The sequence below is a fragment of the Juglans regia genome, chromosome 15 (genome assembly GCF_001411555.2).
Source record: "Juglans regia cultivar Chandler chromosome 15, Walnut 2.0, whole genome shotgun sequence".
Classification (NCBI taxonomy): domain Eukaryota; kingdom Viridiplantae; phylum Streptophyta; class Magnoliopsida; order Fagales; family Juglandaceae; genus Juglans; species Juglans regia.
Window position 1 is genome coordinate 8,939,846 of NC_049915.1, and position 21,847 is coordinate 8,961,692.

At 38.7% G+C, this 21,847-nt stretch overlaps 1 protein-coding gene across 1 annotated transcript; it reads left to right on the forward strand.

Moving 5' to 3' along the window:
- The first annotated feature begins 273 nt into the window (after positions 1-273).
- Positions 274-21,030, forward strand: LOC108986734. Its single transcript, XM_018959451.1, has 2 exons — positions 274-672; positions 20,815-21,030. The coding sequence occupies exons 1-2, from the start codon at positions 274-276 to the stop codon at positions 21,028-21,030; spliced, it is 615 nt and encodes a 204-aa protein (XP_018814996.1).
- Positions 21,031-21,847: the final 817 nt, after the last annotated feature.

Genomic DNA, 21,847 nt, shown 5'->3' on the forward strand with positions numbered 1-21,847 from the left:
TATTCCCGTTCAGATGACATACTCCATTAATAGATTGGCAAAGTTGTATGTGAAAGAGATTGTCAGACTACATGAGATACCATCTAAGATTTTCTTTGACACAGATACATGTCTTACCTCAGCATTTTGGAAAAATGTACAAAAGAAGTTGGGAATTCAGCTAACTTATAGTACCGCATTCCATCCTCAGACAAATAGTCAATCGGAGAGGACAATTCAAAGTACGGAGGATATGCTCAGGGCAGAATAATGGGATAAGAAATTATTTAGGACATGTACGAAAAAATTTCAATTATTCGGAAGAAACTTGTCGTTGCACGAGAGAGGAAGAAGAGATATGCGAATCAGCGGAGACAGGAACTAGAATTTGAGGAAGGTAGCAAAGTACTACTAAAAGTTGCGCCGATGAAAGGGATAATGAGATTTGGTAAAAAGGAAAAATTGAGTCCGAGGAATATAAGCCCTTTTGAAATTTTAGAAAGAATAGGAGTTGCAGCGTACAAATTGGCGCTGCCACCTCAATTATCGGCTATTCATAATGTGTTCCATGTCTATATGCCTCAAAAGTATGCACTAGACCCCAGTCATGTATTGGAGCACGAGCCTCTTCAAATTCGAGATGATCTTACTTATGAAGAATTTCCAGTGGGAATATTGGCACAGAAGGATCAAGTCCTACATAACAAAACTATCAAAATGGTGAAAGGACTTTGGAATCATCGCATAGAGAGAGAAACTACATGGGAATGCGAAGAAGATATGAAGGAAAAGTATCCCAATTTATTTTGTGTAAGGTACTTCCATCTCGAGGACGAGTTTTTTTTAGGAGGGGAGATTGTAACATTCAAGATTTTAAGATGAAGATTTTTAAACAAATTTAATTTTTACATTAAAGGCACCATTTTAGCTAATGTCAATTTTTTTTATGACCGTTCAGATTTGCAACAGCTACCGTTTCAATTTTATTGGAGGTCTTTTTGTTTTTAAGTCGTTACATAGTAGGGCTATTTCCATATATACTCTATATTGTAGTGGAGGTCCTTTTGTTTTTTAATTTCACTAACTCGACAGATCGAACTCCACAATTTCTTTTGGTAAGTTTCTCCCAACTCTGGCATTAGCCCCTAGAAGAGAATTATTAGACACAATATCTCCTTTTGCACCCAATTCATCAAATAGCCGATGTGCCTTCTCCAACGCACCACATTTACCATACATATCAATCAAAGCATTCTGCAACACACACACCAAAACTCGTTTTCACAATGTGTCCATGTATTTCAGTTCCACGACAAAGATCATTAAGGCCGGCACAAGAGTTAAGCAAAAAGGGGTATGTAAAATGGTCTGGTCTAATCCCAAAATGAATCATTTGGACATACAAATTCAGTGATTCAGAACAAAGCGATAGAATCTTGAAGAAAGCTCTAATGGCGTGGTTGAAGGGAAATAGATTTGGATGAGAGAAAGAAGACAAGACAAGACGGGAGTATATAGGGGAGTAGAGAGAGAGGCATAGAGAGAAACGAGAGTGGAAGCTAAGGAATCGTTTCTGTGGAGATCAAAGCGGAAGATGTGGGCGTGGATTTGCTTGAGCTGAGAGAGATATGAGCATGTTTTTAGCAAATAAGCGTGTAGTTGTTTTTCCTAATTCAAATTCATGTCATGCATGCGTTGGTTATCTTATATATGAACTTTGGAAGGTAGATGGGTTCCAAGTTTAACATGGAGATTGGAGAGTCGCCAGCGCTAGGCTAGACTGTGGGCGCCGTTCAACAGTGGGGCAAGCAACAAGAAACATAAATTATATCAACTAGTTTTAGAGAGAGCAGAGCGTAGGAGAGAGAGAGAGAGAGAGAGAGAGAGAGAGAGAGAGAGAGAGAGAGAGAGAGAGAGAGAGTGCAGAAAAGAAGAAGAAGAAGGGCGCTTCATTTTGAGCGCTAGTCCAAATTTGAGAAAAAGCTTCTATCTTATGACAGAAAGCAAACATCACATCATGCAGAAATTTCATAACGGATGAATTCGGGAGAATTGCGTTCAGAGTCGATAGAAAAAATGAAAAAGAAATCTACGTAGAATAAGTAGCAAAGCGGTGGTAGTCCAACCGCAAGGGTATCATTACCCTTCTTGGTATGTTTCCAGATTTCTTTTGCTTTTCATTAAAGCTTTGCATGTTTGTTTTTCCTTGAATTTACAAAATTGCCCTTTAAACATTTCAAGACAACTTTCAGTAGAAATCTCTAGAAGCCTTTTAATTTTAGTGTATTTACAATTCAACCCTTGGTCATTACTGGTAAGTTACGTGTTAATTTCTTGGGAGTTTGTAAATGGGCTTTGAGAATGTGGGCTTTACTCATGATAATTTTATTATTGGGTTTAACTGCAATTTTTATGGGCTGTGCTTAAGTCAATAGTTGAAGTATATATAATATAAAAAGAACAAACACTTATAAACCAAATGAGTCGAAAAAAATGTACATGAATTAAGGAAAAACATTTCAAAAAAATAAAAAAAATAAAAATTTGCAACAACAAATGAGCTGCGAGAACTTTACAGGTTCCAGGAATAACAAGAATAAATTAGTTTGAAATTGTATCTAAGCAAATCTGAAAAGAAAAATTCTATTTATAAGCTGGTGTGGATAACATAGTAATCTGCATGCACAAAGCTCCTGGTAACAACAAAGTCAAAGAATTGAACTCAAGACAGAAACCATATAATAGTTCAATTAACAACGACCATCGTCAACAAAGAGAACTTTGCAAATCATTTTTAGTATTTATGACTGTAACTCGGCATTCACAATCGACTTACCGGCCTTAACAGAAAACAGAAACTTCAAGCTGTCAATGCTCCTTGAATCGGAAGCCTGCAATAGTGCAATGGCTGTAAGTCCGTTCCTTTTTCTAATTAACTGCGAGGAACTCTCACAAAGCAGAGGATGAATACAAGGAAAAGAAGTATGAAGATACTGCACAAGTACACATCATGCAGAAAATACCATGCAACAAGCAAGTTGATGAAAAGCACAATATAGCAGTTGAAAAGTATAAAACACTGGCACAGAAACGCAAAGCAACGAAAGGAAAGCATGGGAAGACTGATCAACTTTAAAGGCTGCACTGACTACACACAAAAGCAAAATAAAGTGATGAAAAATCATGTCAAAAAAATAGACTGCAATAGATTTCTTGTATAGCAGTAGAAAATAAAAAGTTAACTTTAGGACCCTTCCTTTGATCTTTTCGGTTTTCTTTTGTAATGTATATATATGTAGTAGAACCATGTATCAACTTAATTCATGAATATGAGAATCTGTTTTTCTCTATATTGAGATTTCATTTCAAGTTCTTGTTTCACTTATAACATGGTATCTGTTAGTGAAATATACAATAATGTAATAAAAATTACAATGAAATTAATATTCAAACGAAACCAATTTGGATTGAGGCACGAAAATATCGCTCTCTTTAAGGAGATTCAAGCCCTCTACGGTGTACAAAGCCTCAAATTAACTGGTGCAACAGAACTCTTCTTGACTTTACTCCTCCAGGATACAACAGCTCAACTGATCGTCGTATAGCCCGAACCAACTCTGCACAAGTGGTTGAGCTCAAAACTCTACCAAAAGAACACCTTTCTTTTATCTGAAAATACTCTAAAATATATATACTCTCTGAGCTTTTTTTTATTATCTCACTTTTTCTCAAATATATGCCACACCCGTACCAAAAGACAAAACAAATATATATACAGGACAAAGAATAACTCTGGACGAAATGGATATAATGGGAAAAATAATTAAAGATGCCAACATTCAAATTTAATAAGGGCTTACGATCAAAACCAATAAAGTAAAACTAAGGCCATAATAAAGACAAGCCTGTTAACCAACGGCTACTAAAGCCAACGAAAAGAAAAGTAATTATTAAAAATACTAACATTGTCCCCTATTTTTAATAATAAAAAATATATATATAAGAGAGATACTTCAGACAAAGAAAAATTATTAGGCATCATGAAGGTATGTTCTACATTGAACCCTCACTTAGTGAAATAAAAACCTTTACTCCAGAGTCAGTAGTAGTCTCATACTTGAACTATGACTGCTTTAGAGAAATAAATAATTATTACTCACACACAATAACCTAGGTGTTGACATTAGCTTTATTACCCAGCACATTACGACCTTGTGCTAATCCCGGTTTCATGAGTGTATTTGAGAATAAACCCAAATCTCATAGAGAGCGGCCTCACTCTCACACTCACATAGGTGAAATCTGTCAATGGTGCTCTTGTAATTCTTACACCCTACTCATAAGAGCTACAGAATTTCATTAAGAGTTTCTCTAAAAACTCATCCTCCACAACATTACAGGATAATGCACCTACATCGTAGGAATGATAAATAAAATAAATAGTGCATTTCTTATGACCATCATATGATTCGTTTTTCCCATTGAACCTGGTTATCAAGATCTCTAGTCCCCAGGTTGGGTATCTTCATACATGACTCGTGAATTTATGGGTTTTAATCTCATTCCCCTCGATGTATTCCAAACCCTTTCTCTTGTCAAAGCCTTTGTAAGTGGATCTGTAAGATTATCACAAGACTTAACATAATCCATGTTAATAACACCATCAGTCAAATAAGATCTTACAAAACTGTATTTTCTTCTTATGGATCTGGATTTACCATTATAGTAACAGTTTTGTACTCTACCAATAGTAGCAGTACTATCACAATGAATTAAAATAGTTGGAACTGATTTTTCCCACAAGGGAATCTCATGTAATAAATCCCTCAACAAGTTTGCTTCCTCACTTGCTGAAGCTAAAACTATTAGCTCAGCTTCAATCGTTGAGTTAGCAATAATCGTTTGTCTTTTAGACTTCCAACATACAGTCCCACCACCCAAGGTGAAAATATAACCAGTAGTTCAAAGAGAATCACCTGACAAGGTATTCCAATCAGTATCACTAAAACCTTCAAGTACAGTAGGATACCTTTTATAAAGCAAGCCATAATATTTTATACCAGATAAATATTTCATTATCCGATCCATTGCATACCAACGGTCTCTTCTAGGCTTGGTAGTAAATCTACTAAGTACTCCTACCACATAACCAATGTTAGGTCTAGTACAATCAGTCGCATAACGTAAACTCCCAATCATGCTAGCATATTTCCCTTGATTAATCACATCATCATCATTTTCAACAGAAAATAAATGAACACTACAATCAAAAGGAGTAACAACATGCTTGCATCCAACATAATTATATTTTTTCAATAATTTTTCTACGTAATGCGGTTGATCAAGAAAAATACCATCACATGTTTTGTTGATTTTCATACCCAAAATAAAATTAGCCTCACCAAGATCTTTATATCAAAATGGTTACAAAGCATGCTTTTTGTTTCATCTATGACATGCAAATTAGAACCAAATATCAATAAATCATCAACATATAGGCTAATAATAACATATGAATTTTTCCAAGATTTATGATAAATACATATATCACTTTCATTTGAGTTATAGCCATTTTCAATCATGCAAGAGTCAAATTTCTCGTGCCATTGTTTAGGAGCCTGTTTTAAGCCATATAGAGATTTTGTCAACTTACAAACTTTGCTTACTTGGCCAGGCTCTACAAAGCCGTCGGGTTGGTCTATATAAATTTATTCATCTAGGTCCTCATTTAAAAATGTTTTTTTAACATCCATTTGATGAATCCTTAAATTAAAAATTGTTGCAATAACAATCAATAATCTAATGGATGTTATTCTTGTAACTGGAGAAAAAGTGTCGAAAAAATCAAAGTCGGCTTTTTGTTTAAAACCTTTTGCAATTAGCTTGGCCTTGAATTTTTCAATTGTTCCATCTGGTCTAAATTTTTTTCTAAGGACCCATTTACACCCTATGGATTTGCAACCCAGTGGTAATTCAACTAATTTCCAAGTTTTATTAGAAATTAGTGAATCCATCTCATCATCCACAGCCTCTTTCTAAAATACAAAATCAGGTGATGCTAAAGCATCTTGTAAATTCTTTAGATTTTCCTCAATATTGTAAATATAATAGTCAGGACCAAAATATTTTCTAATTCTAGCTCTCTCACTCCTTAATTAAAAAATTTATTCACTTTCTAAAGGAGTAGAAGAACTAGCTTTAGAAAAAATATTTTTTCTAAATTCTTGACCCCCACTATTTTTTTATTTAAAAGGAAATTTTTCTTCTGAAAAATTGCATCGCCTGATTCAAAAATAACTTTATTTCCAATATCAAAAAATCTATAGGCTGTGCTATTTTTTGCATATCCAAGAAAGACACAAATGGTAGTTCTAACACCCAATTTGGGCCTTTTAGGATCAATTAGCCTTACAAAAGCTAAACAACCCCAAACTTTAAAATATCCCAAATTTGGCTTATACCCCTTCTCCATAATTCAAAAGATGTAGTTTTTGAATTTTTGTAAGACGCCCTATTTAAAACATGACAAACAGTCAAAATTGCTTCACCCCAAAAACTAGAAGGAGCACCTGAATCAATAAGCATAGCATTCGTCAACTCAATCAATGTTCTATTTTTTCTCTCAGCTACACTGCAAGTGAGTATGGTGCAATAGTTTCATGATAATTCTCAAGGACTGAACAAAAGTATTAAACTCATTTCAATCATACTCTCGGCCTCTATCACTTCTAAATCTTTTAATCTTTCTACCAAATTGATATTCAACTTCATGGAAGAATTCTTTGAATTTTTCAAAAGCATCATTTTATTTTTTAATAAATAAACATACATATATTTTGAAAAATCATCAATAAAAGTGATAAAATATCTATTTCATCCACGAGTTAAAATTCCTTCAAATTCACAAAGATCGGTGTGAATTAAATCTAACAATTTGGTATTTTCTTCAACACTTTTATGAGGCCGTTTTGTAATTTTTGCCTAACTACAAACTTCACATTTTTGAAAATCTTTTGTCAATTTGGGAATTAATCCTAAACTACTCATGATAGCAACATATCTACTATTGATATGACATAAACGTGCATGCCAAAAATCTAAAGAAGAAAGCACGCAAATAGAAACATTCGATGCTTTATGCTCAACATTCAATTTAAACATATCATCACAAACATAGCCATTGCCCACAAAAACTCCATTTTTTGTTATAACAAAATTATCGGATTCAATAGTTAAACCCGCTTTGTTGAGTAAAAAACTTGACAACAAATTCTTCCTCATATACGGTGTATAAAACACATCTTTAAGCATCAAAATACACCCAAAGGTAAATTTCAGTTCAACCTCACCACTCCCAACAACCTTGGTTTTACTAGAATCACCAAGTGTAATATCTTTCTCTACTTTAAAATGAGTATAATTTTTAAACATACCTTTATCATAGCAGATATGCCTATTGGAACCAAAATCTGCCTACCACCCTTCAACAAATTGAAAGGACATATTGAGATGTCCATCGCTTTTCGTGCACTTTTCAATTGTAGGCTTCATCTGAAGTCTCCTTAAAACTGTTAGTGAAATATACAATAATGTAATAAAAGTTATAATGAAATTAATATTCAAACGAAATTAGTTTGGACTGAGGCACGGAAATATCGCTCTCTTTAAGGAGATTCAAGCCCTTTACAGTGTACGAAGTCTCAAATTAACCGATGCAACAGAACTCTTCTTGACTTGAATCATCCAGGATACAACAACCCTACTGATCGTCGTATAGCCCGAACTAACTCTGCACAAGTGGTTGAGCTCAAAGTTCCACCAAAAGAACAGCTTTCTTTTATCTGGAAATACTCTCAAAAATATATACTCTCTAAGCTTATTTTTCTTATCTCACTTTTTCTCAAATAGATGCCACACCCGTACCAAAAGAAAAAACAAATATATAAACGGGACAAAGAATAACTCTAGACGAAATGGATATAACGGGAAAAAGAATTAAAGACGCCAACGTCCAAATGTAATAAATAAAGGCTTATGATCAAAACCAATAAAGTAAAACTAAGGCCATAATAAAGACAAGCCTGTTAACCAACGGCTACTAAAGCCAACAGAAAGAAAAGTAATTATTTAAAATACTAACAGTATCAGAGCAAGCTATTTTTCTTGTTGTGTTTGCTTAAATCTGCAAACAAATTTCATCTTTTAAGCCATGACATCCTCCTCTTCCTCTTCTCCTATTTCCATTGCTGAGGACCCAATCAGTCCATTCTTCTTACATCACAGTGACAATGCCAACACTATCATTGTGTCACCCCCATTAACTGGTTCGAATTATATATCTTAGAGCAAATCATTTCTGCTCTCCATTTCAATCAAAAACAAGCTAGGCTTCTTGGATGGCACCATTAATACTCCTGAGTTGTCAAATCCCTCATATGTGTAATGGCTGAGATGCAACAACATTTTATTGGCTTGGATCCTGAATTCTGTTTCAAATGATATTGCTTCTAATGTATTTTTTGTGACCTCAGCTAAGCAGGTTTCAGACAAACTCAAAGAAAGTTTTGCTCAACTTGATGAAGCTCAAATTTATCACCTCCAGCACATGCTCACTAGCATTGTTCAAGGCCACCTCTCTATAAGTGATTACTTCACACAACTTAATCCTAATTGAGAAGAACTACACAGTTACAGACCACTCCCTTGTTGTTCTTGTGGAAAGTGCACTTGTGACGCATTAAAAACTGTTGGGATTCTGTGAGGGGGCAAATCATTTTACTAAGTCCCTTGCGTTCATTATATAAGACCTTTTCACTGATTTTGCAAGAAGAAAGACAAAGGCAAGCAAGAAATACAACTCTACCCATCTCAAAGTCTTCTGCCCTTTTAGCTTACAAAAATCTTCCAAAGAAAAGGGAAAAATCACATCTGATTTGTCACCATTGTGGTAAGGTTGGACACACAAATGATAAGTGCTATAAATTAGCAGGATTCCCACCAAACTTTAAATTTACCAAAACTAAGTTTGGAAGTAATCATGCTTCATCATATTCTGCAAATCAAGTTGTTGCACAGGTTATCTCTTCACCTCAGGAAGCACATGCTCCAAGTGCTTCTCAATTGAATCTCTCTCAAGCACAAGCACAGCATCTCATGGCTCTCGTCAATACTCAATTCCCTCAGCTGAACTTGGGACAAACAAAGCCAATTATGCCTACTCCTGCTTCTGCTAAACCAAACACTGCTGAAACTAGCTCTTCAATCACACCCTACTCAAACTTAACAGGTAATTATCACTGCCTCACCACTCTCTCATTACCTGCTAATCAACTCCATCTCAGTTCTATAAACCATTGCAAACACAACTCATGTAACACCCCGTATTTTAGTTTATTTTTAATTGAAAGATTATTTGTTATTAATTTAGAAATTTATTCTCTTGTTTTAAAATTGGTTGGGATTTTATTGGGTTTATTTTTAAGATTTTAATTTTGTGAAAATTATTCTAAAGTGCTTTCTTATAATTGATTATTGTAATATATTTAAATTGTTTTTCATATTAAATTAAATTATTGTTGGGTTTAATTATTTATTTTCATTTTAATCATTACGTTTGAATTATTTTATTTTACTTGCTGTTTTAAAATCGTTTCCGTTGGATCATTTTTGTGACCCAAGATATGAGGATTGGATCTCATTTCTTTCCCTACATTTTCTCTTTCCTCTTTTCTTTTTCTTCTTTTCCTTTCTTTCTTTTTCTTTTTCTTCCCCTGCTTCCCGCGCGCCGCAGCCCCCCTCTCCCCGTGCGATTTCTTCTCCTCCCCAGCCTGCGCTGTGAGCCACCTTCCGGTGACACCGCCCAGCCCACTGCCTCCCCCACAGGCCGGCGACCCCACCCCTCCATTTCCAGCCTCTATCTCGCCGCCGATAGCCCCCACGCACCACACCAAGCCGCGGCACTCCTTGCGCCACCGTCACGCCACCTTCGGCCACCATCTTCTCACCACATCATCCTCGACCTCCTAGCAACCCAATGGACCCAAACCCACCTCCGATCTGTCACCGGTGAAGCCCCACCATCAATATTTCCGTTTTGGGTATTTTAGCTTTCGACCGCCCTCTACGCCGCCACCCACAGCCAACCACCACCACCACTAGCTTCACCGACATCCTTAAGCCCTACCCTATCAATCTTGGGTCTTTGTTTACACCCGTTCAAAAGTGGATTTTTGAGACCCACGGCCACAGTGCTTTTGGCACTGTTTTGTTGCTGCGTCGCCGCTTCTAGCACCTCCGTGATCTTTCAAAAATTATATTATAGCATTGTAAGTATTTTTCTCAAAGAACTTTTGATATTTAAATGTATTTCTGCACTAATTCATATTTACTGTGAATTTGTTGGTTATGCCGGACTGAGTCCGAGGAGTAAGGGGGTCGGTTGGATTGGATGATGGAGTTGTTTGTGTGAGATTGGTTTATGCTATGAAATTTGTTGGCTGTTTCGGGTTTAAATATTGGTGTTTTGAGTTTGACGTTTGTCATGGTAAATATTAGTGATTTTTAGGAAGTGATGATATATTTTGGGATTATGAGGGTTTTAAGTTTTGAGATATTAAAATAGGTTATTTTAGAAGTTTAGGATTAAATATCGAAATCCGTGATTGATTGAAAACTTACGAAAATTATGTTATTATTTTTATAGGTGATGATTTATATTCGACTTGACATTTTTTAGGAAAATTCTGAAAATCTAAGTTGTCCAGGTAAGTGGGGTTCCTATGCTAGGTTTTATACAAGTTAATAAGACTGAGGTTGATTTTATGAAAACTTACATATTTTGTGATGTGATGGGAACTTGTGAATACAAATATCAACCTCGGTCGCTTATCTGCATTATTCATGAAATCTGTGTGTAAAATGAAAAATCTGTTCTGACATGCATTGTGTAGACATGAGCTAAATTCTATCATGTGGTTTCTGAAATCTGAAAAAGGGAGCGATATTGAGAATATGAAAAATTGTGCATTTATTTAGAAAGATGTTCTGTCTTTTGTTGTCAGCGTGTGTAAATTGTTTGATTCTGTTTTGGTACTCTGTATTATTTTGATATAACATCTGAAAACCTTTGGCATGGTGTATTGGTATTTGTATCTGACTCTATCTTTGCTTTGCTCTGCTCTGCTCTGTTATGCTCTGCTCTGTTTGGGTTGGTACCAACTTCTCTGTCTCTGAGTGCACCCACTTTGGAAACGAAGTGGTTTTATTGTGGTCTTTCATGTGTGCACGCTCGGGGCTCCAAGAAGAATAAAGGAAAGATTTCACCTCTGTCTCTGCCTGGTTTGGCCACCGGGGTTAGCACAACCCTACCACAGGGGGTGAAACATAGTCTCTGCTCTGTGTGATGCTCTGTTTTGATCTGATGATGATACTCAGTTTATGTTATGCCAAAGTATTATGGGTTTTACGTGTCTTAAAACCATCGCTCTATTACTTTTGAAAATATGTTCTGTTCTGCGTGCTATACTTTGTAAATGCTCATGTTTGCACGCTAGCATATGTCCTCTGCTTACTGAGTTGTTGATAACTCTGGAAAATATTTTGTTCTGCATGCTATACTTTGTAAATGCTCATGTTTGCACGCTAGCATATGTCCTCTGCTTACTGAGTTGTTGATAACTCACCCCCTATCTTCATAATATTTTTCAGATGATGTGGAGATTCCAACTAAGGACCTGGATTAGATTGGTAAGCATGATTAAGCTAGGAGAGGATGTTAGAAGAAGGAATTATGATGTCCTTTAGTTTTAATGTCTTTTAGATTTAATTATATCTTGGGCTTGGGTTTAGTAAGACTTATGAAAGTATTAGTTTGGTTTGTTATGACTACCGGGAGATTTTGGACTCCTTAGTTTATTTTGCTGCAGTAATGACTTTGTAGAGTTTTCAATGTGGTTATTTAAAGTACATGAGATTGAGTTTTGCTAATAAAATTTTGGAGTTTTATTTTAGTTGTGTTGGGAAACATGTTAAGTGACAGGTAGCAATTGTCCAGGCCAACCGGGTTTGGGGTGTTACAACTCACCTTCTCAAGATGAACAATCTAATGTTTATAACACACCATGGATCATGGACACAAGAGCAACTAATCACATGGTGTGCTCCACCTCATTTTTTGACAAGCCTTTGTGCAGCTCCCTAATGGTACAAAGGCACAAGTTACACACATAGGCACTGTCAAACTTTCAGACTCACTAATCCTAACTGATGTCCTATGTGTACCCTTGTTTACTTTCAATTTGATCTCAGTTAGTAAGCTCACTCAAAGACCAAATACATGCCTATTTTTCTCAAATGATTTATGCTTCATTCAGGCCCTCTCTTCATATATGACGATTGGACTTGCTAAAGTCCATGCTGGCCTATATTACCTGTTGTCTTGTCCTCATAACAGCAACATCAACCCTCCTTCAACTCTCTCCAATCAAACTCGAGTCCATCAAGCTGCCACACAACAAGTTTTTTATCTATGGCACTTTAGATTAGGACATTTATCTTCACAAAGGATGAGTTTAATTCATCCTCATATTCCTAATGTAAAGTCCAAGGATCATTCTCATTGTAAAATCTGCCATTTAGCCAAGCAAAGGCATCTTTCTTTTCCCTCAAGTGTATCCTCTAGTTCACTCCCTTTTGACTTAATACACTGTGATATATGGGGACCATATTCTCAAGCCTCACTTCAAGGTTTTCATTACTTTCTAACTATTGTGGATGATTTTTCTAAAGTAACTTGGATTTTCCTGATGAAACTGAAATTAGATACAAGATCCATTTTACAATCATTCTTCCAACTCATAGACACTCAATTCAATAAGAAAGTAAAGAAAATCAGGATTGATAATGGTCTTGAATTTGATATGGCCAATTTTTATAAAGATCATGGCATTATTCACCAAAAATCTTATGTGTATACCCCTCAACAGAATGGTGTTGTTGAGAGGAAACACCAACATCTCTTAAATGTGGCCCGAGCTCTTCTCTTTCAAGCTGCATTGCCCACTTAATTCTGGGGAGATGCAGTTCTAATAGCTGCATACATGATCAACAGGATACCCACCCCTTCTTTCTAGTAAATCTCCCTATGAAGTACTCTTTTCCAAACCACCTTCATATTCCCACCTTAGAGTCTTTGGATGCTTGAGTTATGCTAGCACTACCAAACACCACAAAACTAAGTTTGAGCCACGTGCTAAACCCTGCATTTTTCTGGGATATCCTTCAAATGTCAAGGGTTATAAACTTTATGACCTAGAAACTCATTCCACATTCATTTCCAGAAATGTCATATTTCATGCATCTGTCTTCCCATTCCAATCTCCCACCTCCATTCCTTCTCCTCCTCCCTCCTTTCCTCAAAATCTGGTACTTCCTGCACTACCAGATGACACATTCTCACCCACTTCATGTCACAAACTATCCCAATAGATGACTCACCTCCATTCAATCACATGTCACAATCCATCTCACAATCTGAAACACCTCAGCCCCTTATATCTTTCCCTCCTACCTCCCTTGATTCACCTCCCCCTTCACCCCAACAACATGAGCTACCTACCAACCCAACCCTTCGAAGATCCACCAAAGAAAAACATCAGCCTGCCTATCTCCACCAATACCACTGTCAAATAGCAGCCTCCCATCCCTTCATCTAGCTTTCATCCACATCCTCTTCAACTTTTCACCCACTCCACTATCACTTGACCTATAAACACCTCTCTCCATCCCACCAATCTTTTTCTGCTTCCCTCTCACTATTTTCTGACCCATCCTCCTATAGTGAAGCTGTCAAATTCAAGCATTGGCAGGATGCCATGAACACTGAACTTAGTGCCTTAGAGAACAACACTTGGACTGTTACTTCTCTTCCTCCCAACAAAACTGCAATTGGATGCAAATATGTCTTCAAAGTCAAGCTCCAATCTGATGGCTCCCTTGAAAGACACAAAGCAAGGCTTGTAGCAAAGGGATACACTCAAAGAGAAGGTTTTGACTTCCAAGAGAACTTCAGTCCTATGGCCAAGCTCACCACAGTTCGAGTCAATGACATCCATTCAAAATTGGTTTTTATCTCAAATGGATGTTCATAATGCTTTTTTACATGGGGATCTTGATGAAGAAATTTATATGGATTTACCATCAGGTTACCACATTCACAGAGAGCAGCTTGAGGGGGAGAAATTGGGTATGCAAATTGAACAAGTCTATCTATGGACTTAAACAAGCATCGAGGCAATAGTTTTCCAAATTCTCTAATTCACTCACTGACATTGGTTTTAATCAATCCAAATCTGACTACTCTTTATTCACCAAAGGAAATAAAAAAGGAGCCTTCACAACACTCTTAGTGTAATACCCTGCTCATTCCTTCTTACGTACGCTTCTTCTTTCTGACTTATGTTTCGTTTTTATGACGTAAGCAAATCCCGAAGGCAGAGATTATGTGATCATCTGCCCTTCTCACTAGCAACTACGAGCCACGTTATGCGTGTCGAACCATGATGGCGTGTCTCGAAAGATATTGTGTGACTTCTAGGGCATGCCCAGTGTTTTAAATATGCTGGAAATATTTATAAGGAGTATTTTCAGTGTTATTGAATTAAGATTTGATCTTAAATACGACAATCATGATATTCTTGAAGAGCTCCAAAAATATTATAATTGCCGAAAATCATTTTAATATTATTATTAAAATGATTTCAATTATTTAAGATATTATGAGATCTAAATTATGTTGAGAACTTTTATTAATTAAATGGTTTAATCCTCTTTAATATGTTAAGTGAGACTTCATCATTTTATTAATAATGAAGAATATTATTTTATAAATTAAAGTTAGTTTAAAATAATATTTACCTTAATTCCTCTAAGTGCTTTTAATTAAGTTAATGTTTTACGCATTTTCAAATCAGTGTTTTAATTCCTCATCGTTAGATCGTTGTGTAGATCCCCAGACAAAGGGACTGGGTTAAATACCCAGACCCCCTCTCTTTCCCCCTCATTTCCGTAGCTCTCCCTCTCTCCTCCCTCTCTCAAGCGTACGCTGTACGCAGTTCCACCCATGCCCGAACGGCTTAAGGCCTCAGCCCGGCGCCGCCGTGCCCCGCCAGCTCTCACCGCCGGCACCAATGGCCTCCTCTCCCTCGGGCGAGCTCAACCATACCAGCCTTTCTCTCCCACGCTCCCTATCTCTCTCAGCTGGCCATGTATAGCTCGTATGGGCTTAGTGCACGTAGCACTGCCGTGCGCCGCCCTCCAACGCCACCACTCCCTCAGCAGCTTCCTCTACCACCGGCCACCACTCCCCAGCAAACTCAGCCCCTCCCATGCAGCCACATTCTCTCCATCGCACACACGCACGCACAAGGAGACCCACGCACGGCCTCACCGTGCATGGCCTCTAGCGCCGCCGTGTGCAGTACCCACAGCCACCTAGCGCACCATGGCTCCTCCCTGAGCTCCTCCACGTGACCCATGGCCAGAAGCCCCCTCCTCCACCTCACGGTTTCTCCCTCTCTCACACATGGGTTGCACGTCGTGCACCACCGTGCACCGCCACCCATGGCTAGTAACCACCACCTCCAGCCTCCTCATGCCGCCACCAAGCCAACCCAACCTCCCATGGCCCTGATCTGCCACCCACGGAAGCACACTCTTTCTCACTCTCCCACAGCTTCTCCTCCACGGTATGGCTAGATCCGCCACCGCGAGCCGTCATGGCGCCACCTCGACGCCACCACGAGATCCACCACACCTCCCTTAGCCGAGCCCTAGGTCCAAACCATCACTTTATGTGGTGGGTAATCACTGCATGTGATGGACAGCCACTGCGCGTGGTTGACCACCACTGTACACGGCTAGATCCGACGTGTTATGCTCCTTGCCATCATTACAAGGCCATCACGAGCCCTTCCAAGACCACACCTAGTTATCTAAATGCCTAAACAGTCACCGTACATGAGTTAGCCGCCACGTACAACTCTTACGACATCATCGGCTTTGACGGTCAATGAGCAACGCACGGGTTATCCCGTCGATGGTATAACCCTTTATCCCTTGTTAATTATGTTAAATATCGATTAGTTGACTAGGTTGTGGACTGTGTTGTTAGTAATTGGGTAGCTATGGTATTGTGATGGGGTACTGTGTAACGAAGTGTTGGGCATTCTGTGTAGTGAAGTGTTGGGCTTGTCTGTGTTGTATAGAGGTGTATTGTGCCATGTAGTGTGATTGGGGAACATGTGCAGTAATGGTGGCGTGGTGTATGTGGAATGGAAACAGTACACACTGAGTGTACTCTGTGTGTATGGCGTAGTGTATATGTGAAGGGAGTACATGTGGAATGTACTCCGTATGGTGGAGTAATGCACCATGTGGCGGATACGCCATATTGGTGATGTGGCATGTGGAATGAGAATAGTACACGTTGGGTGTACTTTATGTGTGGCGTAATGTGAAACAAGGAGAGTATATGTAAAATATACCCTCCTGGGATAGTGTGGAATGGGATGAGTACGAGAGGAGTGTACTCAGTAGTGTAGTGCATATAAAAGGAGTACATGTGGAGTGTACTCTATGTGGTGGAATGATGCACCATATGGCGGATATGCCATAATGGTGATGTGTCGTAGTGTGTATGAAGGGAGTACACGATGAGTGTACTCTGTGTGGGGTACGGTATATGTGAGGAGTACACGTGGAATGTACTCTATGTGGTGGACGATGCACCATATGGCGTGTATGCCATAGTGGTGATATGGCGTAACCTGCATGGAGTATACGCAGAGTGTATTCCATGTAGTGGAATGTACTCCATGTGATGGTGAGATGCACCATATGGCGTGTATGCCATAGTGGTGATGTGGCGTGTGTATATGTGGGGAGTACAAATGGAATGTACTCCATGTGATGGTGAGATGCACCATATGGCGTGTATACCATAGTGGTGATGTGGCGTGTTATATATGTGGGGAGTACAAATGGAATGTACTCCATGAGATGGTAAGATGCATCATATGACTTGTATGCCATAGTGGTGATGTGGCGTAACGTGCATGGAATATATGCAGAGTGTATTCCATGTAGTGGCGTGACGCATCATATGGCGGGTATGCCATAATGGTGATGTAGCGGGATGTGTATGAATGGAGTACATGTGGAATGTACTCCATTTGATGGGTGATACACCATGTGGCGGATATGCCATAATGGCGATGTGGCGTAATGCATGTGGATGGAGTACACAAAGAGTGTACTCCATGTGATATAGTGATGTACCATATGGCGGGAATGCCATAGTGGTGATGTGGCGTGGTATGTATGAAGGGAGTATACGTGGAGTGTACTCCACGTAGCAGCGACACTCCTTGTGGCGTGTCGTAGAGATAAGGATGGTTATGTGTTTGATGGACGTGGAACGTGATGGATAGTATCGAGAACTGTGGAACAGTGTCCCGAAGAAGTTATGGCGTAGCCTGTAGTCTGAGGTGACAAGTGTCACTGTGATGGACTTATGGCTAGGAGTATGCGTGAAGTATCAGAACAAGTATAACAGTGCGCAGCAGAAGCATGACTGAGGAATGTCACAAAGTGACACGACTACTGACAATCGTGCTAGTGATGGGGGAATTAGTGGAACAAGTGTAAGAGTACGCAGCGGAAGCATGACTGGGCAACGTCACGAAGTGACGTAGTTACTGGAAGTCATGCTTATGATGGGTGAAGTGTTAAAGTGTAGGAATGGCGTAAAGGGAACGTGATGAGATGTCACGATGTGATGGGAGTACGTGAGGAACGGTACTCGTGATGAGTCAGGAGTTTACGTAGTAGAATGTTGGGTAACGCGACAAGGTCACAGTGTAGCTCTGGAGCAATCTCGGGCTATGTGACGTGACATAAGGCGTAGTTGTGAATGGAGTCTTGTCGTGTTAAGTGTTGGGATGAACTGTCAAAAGGGACGGGTAGCGTGAAAAGTCATGCTAGCCGGGTTAAGAGAAGATTGGTATCGGAGTATGGCTCTTGTCCTACGAGCAGGTGATCAACGTGTTATATATGTTGATCTTAGGTGATGAAGGGGTAAGGTACATGTGTAATCTGGTGAGACACATGTGCCGGACGGATTCACCATATGTAATGGGTAATCTGTCATTAGTACAGTTACACGGTGCTTGAGCCTCAGAGTTGGCTTAGAGCCATGTGGCTTGTATGGATGGGAATGAGGATTTAGTATGGGCTAAGATGCATGAAGGTAGTGACGGGCATATTATCTAGGATTGGGATGCCTGATTCCATTGGTTTGAATCATGCGTCGGAATGTGGTTGTAAGAAGAGTAAGACAGATGTCTTAGTGTCTTAATCCTAAGGTGAATCATGGGTTCACTTTAGTGGATGAGCACTGGAGGCAAGACTTTGAGTTGGAAGATGTGGTGACCGTAAGTGGTCCCCGAAGGGTTTAACATAGTGAAAGGCACGTAAGTGCATGTGATAGAAGGAGAGTGTTCCAAGTGATATGTAGCTTTATTTCTAGTTTAAGTTGCTTATGCACTAGATAGAGAATAATGCTAAGGTTATGTGTATGCATGTAGGTTGCCATCTGACCGATGTTTTTGTGGATCCAACGAACCGACGCTCTCATGTACACCATGGGGTGACGCTCGTGGACGCCATGATTGACGACGTTCAAGGTGATGCTTATGGAGGCCATGAAAGCTGACGTTTAAGCCCATGTATGTTCTTAAACGAAGTTTTCCATGAACAAACTGTTAAAGAAAGGATAGGACTGAAATGAATTGAAAGACGAAAAGACCATTTTCGGGCTTATGCCCCAAACGATGTTTTCTCATGAAAAGAAATGTTTTCTCATGAAAAGAAAGGACGGTTAAATGAAAGAATGAACTGAATGAAAGCTCCAGCTCTTTCGAGCTGACATGAATGAATGAATGAAAGCAAGAAAGAAAGAAATGAAAGCATGAATGTATGAAGATACGTAACGGCCACATGAATGAATGAAAGAGTACCAATGAATGGGATTATTGCAATGCCGGGGTAAGTAGTACTGGAAGTGCACCCAGTGCTGCCCCCTATGAAAGTGATTCCCAACCCGTGGTCACGGGCGGAATCCGGGTCCAAAGGAAGACCACTAACCCCAAACACACAAGGCGTAACAGTGTGTACTGGCCTATGAAAGTGATAAGAATGAATGGATGTATGCATCTATGTATGAACGTACGAACTTTAAGAAATGAATGCACTGACGGGGGACACGTTTTAAAGAAAGGAAAGCCTTTTGAAAGGAAAACTCCGTCCAGTGAAGTTTTCAAAAGAACGCACGTATTCACGTAAACATGCACGAGCTCTTGAAGAAATGAAGGCACTGATGGGAGAAACGTTTTACGAAAAGGTTGCCCATGTTTAAAAGAGAAAAACTCCATCCAGTGAAGTTTTCAAATGAACGAACGTATGCACGCACGTAAGAGTATGTACGAGTGATGAATGCATGAATGAAAACCTATGTTGTTATATTTTAACTGTATGAAGTAATGCTTACGAGTCTTCGACTCATTTTAGTTTTTATGCATGTCCCTCCCCCCACAGGAACTGCATGATTAGGACGGACACGACCCATGAGGAAGAGCACGGAAGTCTAGGCACGAGTTTTAAATGTACGAGAGGCATTTTTATTATAAGATTTATGTTTTCCGCTGTAAACCTCTTTTATTGTCAAAGTACATTTTAATTTATAAGCATGGAGTCTCGCACCCTGGGTATGCAAGTGAAAAGTTTTAAATCGGACGGTAATTCCCGTCGTCCTTTTATAAAAATATTTTGGAAAAAAAAAAATCCCACCACAAGGACGGGCGTTACACTTAGTCTATGTGGATGATATCATAATATGAGGCAATTCTCAAAGTGAAATTGATTTGCTCAAAGCTCACCTCCATGGAAAATTCAAAATCAAGGAACTTGCACCCCTCAAATACTTCCTAGGACTAGAGGTTGCAAGATCATCAACTAGAATAAATGTTTGTCAAACGAAGTACACCCTCGAAATCTTGAAAGACTCAGGGTTACTTGGCACCAAACCTACCTCCACACCTATTGAGTTAAATCACAAATTGAGTCATACCACAAATGAGATCCTACAAGACACTACAACCTATAGAAGACTCTTGGATGGCCCATCTACCTGACCATTACCAGGCCAGACATTACATATGTAGTAAATGTGCTGAGCCAATTTATGGACAGACCATCACAAGCTCACTTACACTCAGCTTATAGAGTCCTCAGGTATCTAAAAGGTTCTATAAGCCAGGGCATCTTCCTGTCATCAAAGTCATCTCTACACTTGAAGGCCTACAATGATTCTGATTGGGCTGGCTGTCCCGAAACTAGGAGATAAGTCACAGGTTTTGTATATTTATTGGGGACTCATTGGTAAGTTGGAAATCAAAGAACCAAGTGATTGTTTCTAGGTCCTCAGTAGAAGCAGAATATAGAGCATTAGCCTCTACATGCTGTGAAATTGTTTGGCTCCTTGGTCTGCTAAAGGAACTCAGCATTGACCATGCACAACCTGCTCTCTTGCTCTGTGATAACCAAGCAGCCATCCATATCACAACGGACCCTATCTTCCATGAGAGAACTAAACATATGGAACTAGATTGTCATTTTGTTAGAGAAACGTTTTTGGTTGGAATCATCACAACTGTCCACATTGCCTCAAAATTCCAACTAGCAGATATCTTCACTAAGGCCTTAACAATTTCTGTTTTTCAGGTCTTATTGTCCAAGATGGGAATACTCAATATATATGCCCATCTTGAGGGGGAGTCTCATGAAGTAGAGGATGAATACAAGGAAAAGAAGCATGAAGACACTGCACAAGTACACCACATCATGCAGAAAATACCATGCAACAAGCAAGTTGATGAAAAGCACAATGTAGCAGTTCAAAAGTTTAAAGCACTGGCAGAGAAAAGCAAAGCAACATAAGGAAAGCATGGGAAGATAGATCAACCTTAGTGGCTGCACTAACTACACACAAAGCAAAATAAAGTGATTAAAAGCCATGTCAAAGAAACAGACTGCAGTAGATTTCTTGTATAGCAGTAGAAAATAAAAAATTAACTTTAGGACCCTTCCCTTGATCTTTTTGGTTTTCTTTTGTAATGTATATATATATGTAGCAGAACCTTGTATCAACTTAACTCATGAATATGAGAATCTGTTTTTCTCTATATTGAGATTTCATTTCAAGTTCTTGTTTCACTTCTAACAGGAATCATGAGAACTTGAAATAAAGGCCATTTGAATCATTCCAAACATCAGCTGGATTTGAGGAGACATTAGTTGTTCAGCATAAGAAACCAGATCCAGCTGTTGAATAACAAAAACATACAGGAAGAAGCATAGAATCCCTTGTTTATTCAACTTTGAAGAAATATACAGTCAGCTGGACTTCTCTCACCCTTATTGACCATTGGTACTAAGGATGAGCAACGATTATTGATCTAGCTGCCAAAGCATGAAGTAAAAGACATCTGGATTAATAAATTATTCGACAAAGCATGATACAGTAAAAGGTCTATACTAAAAAAAATAAATGAAAAAGAATTTTCATTTTACTAAAAGAAATTTTATGCAGTGCAAAAATCTATGCAAAGCCACAAAAGTTCAAATTGTGTACCTACCATTTTGAGCTCTGAGTATTGAACTCTGAAATAAGGTCTTCTAATTCGTCAATGATTTCCTTATAGCAGAAAAGATATTGATCCTAGCCAATAGAAAGTTAACAGAGACTGTGTATTAG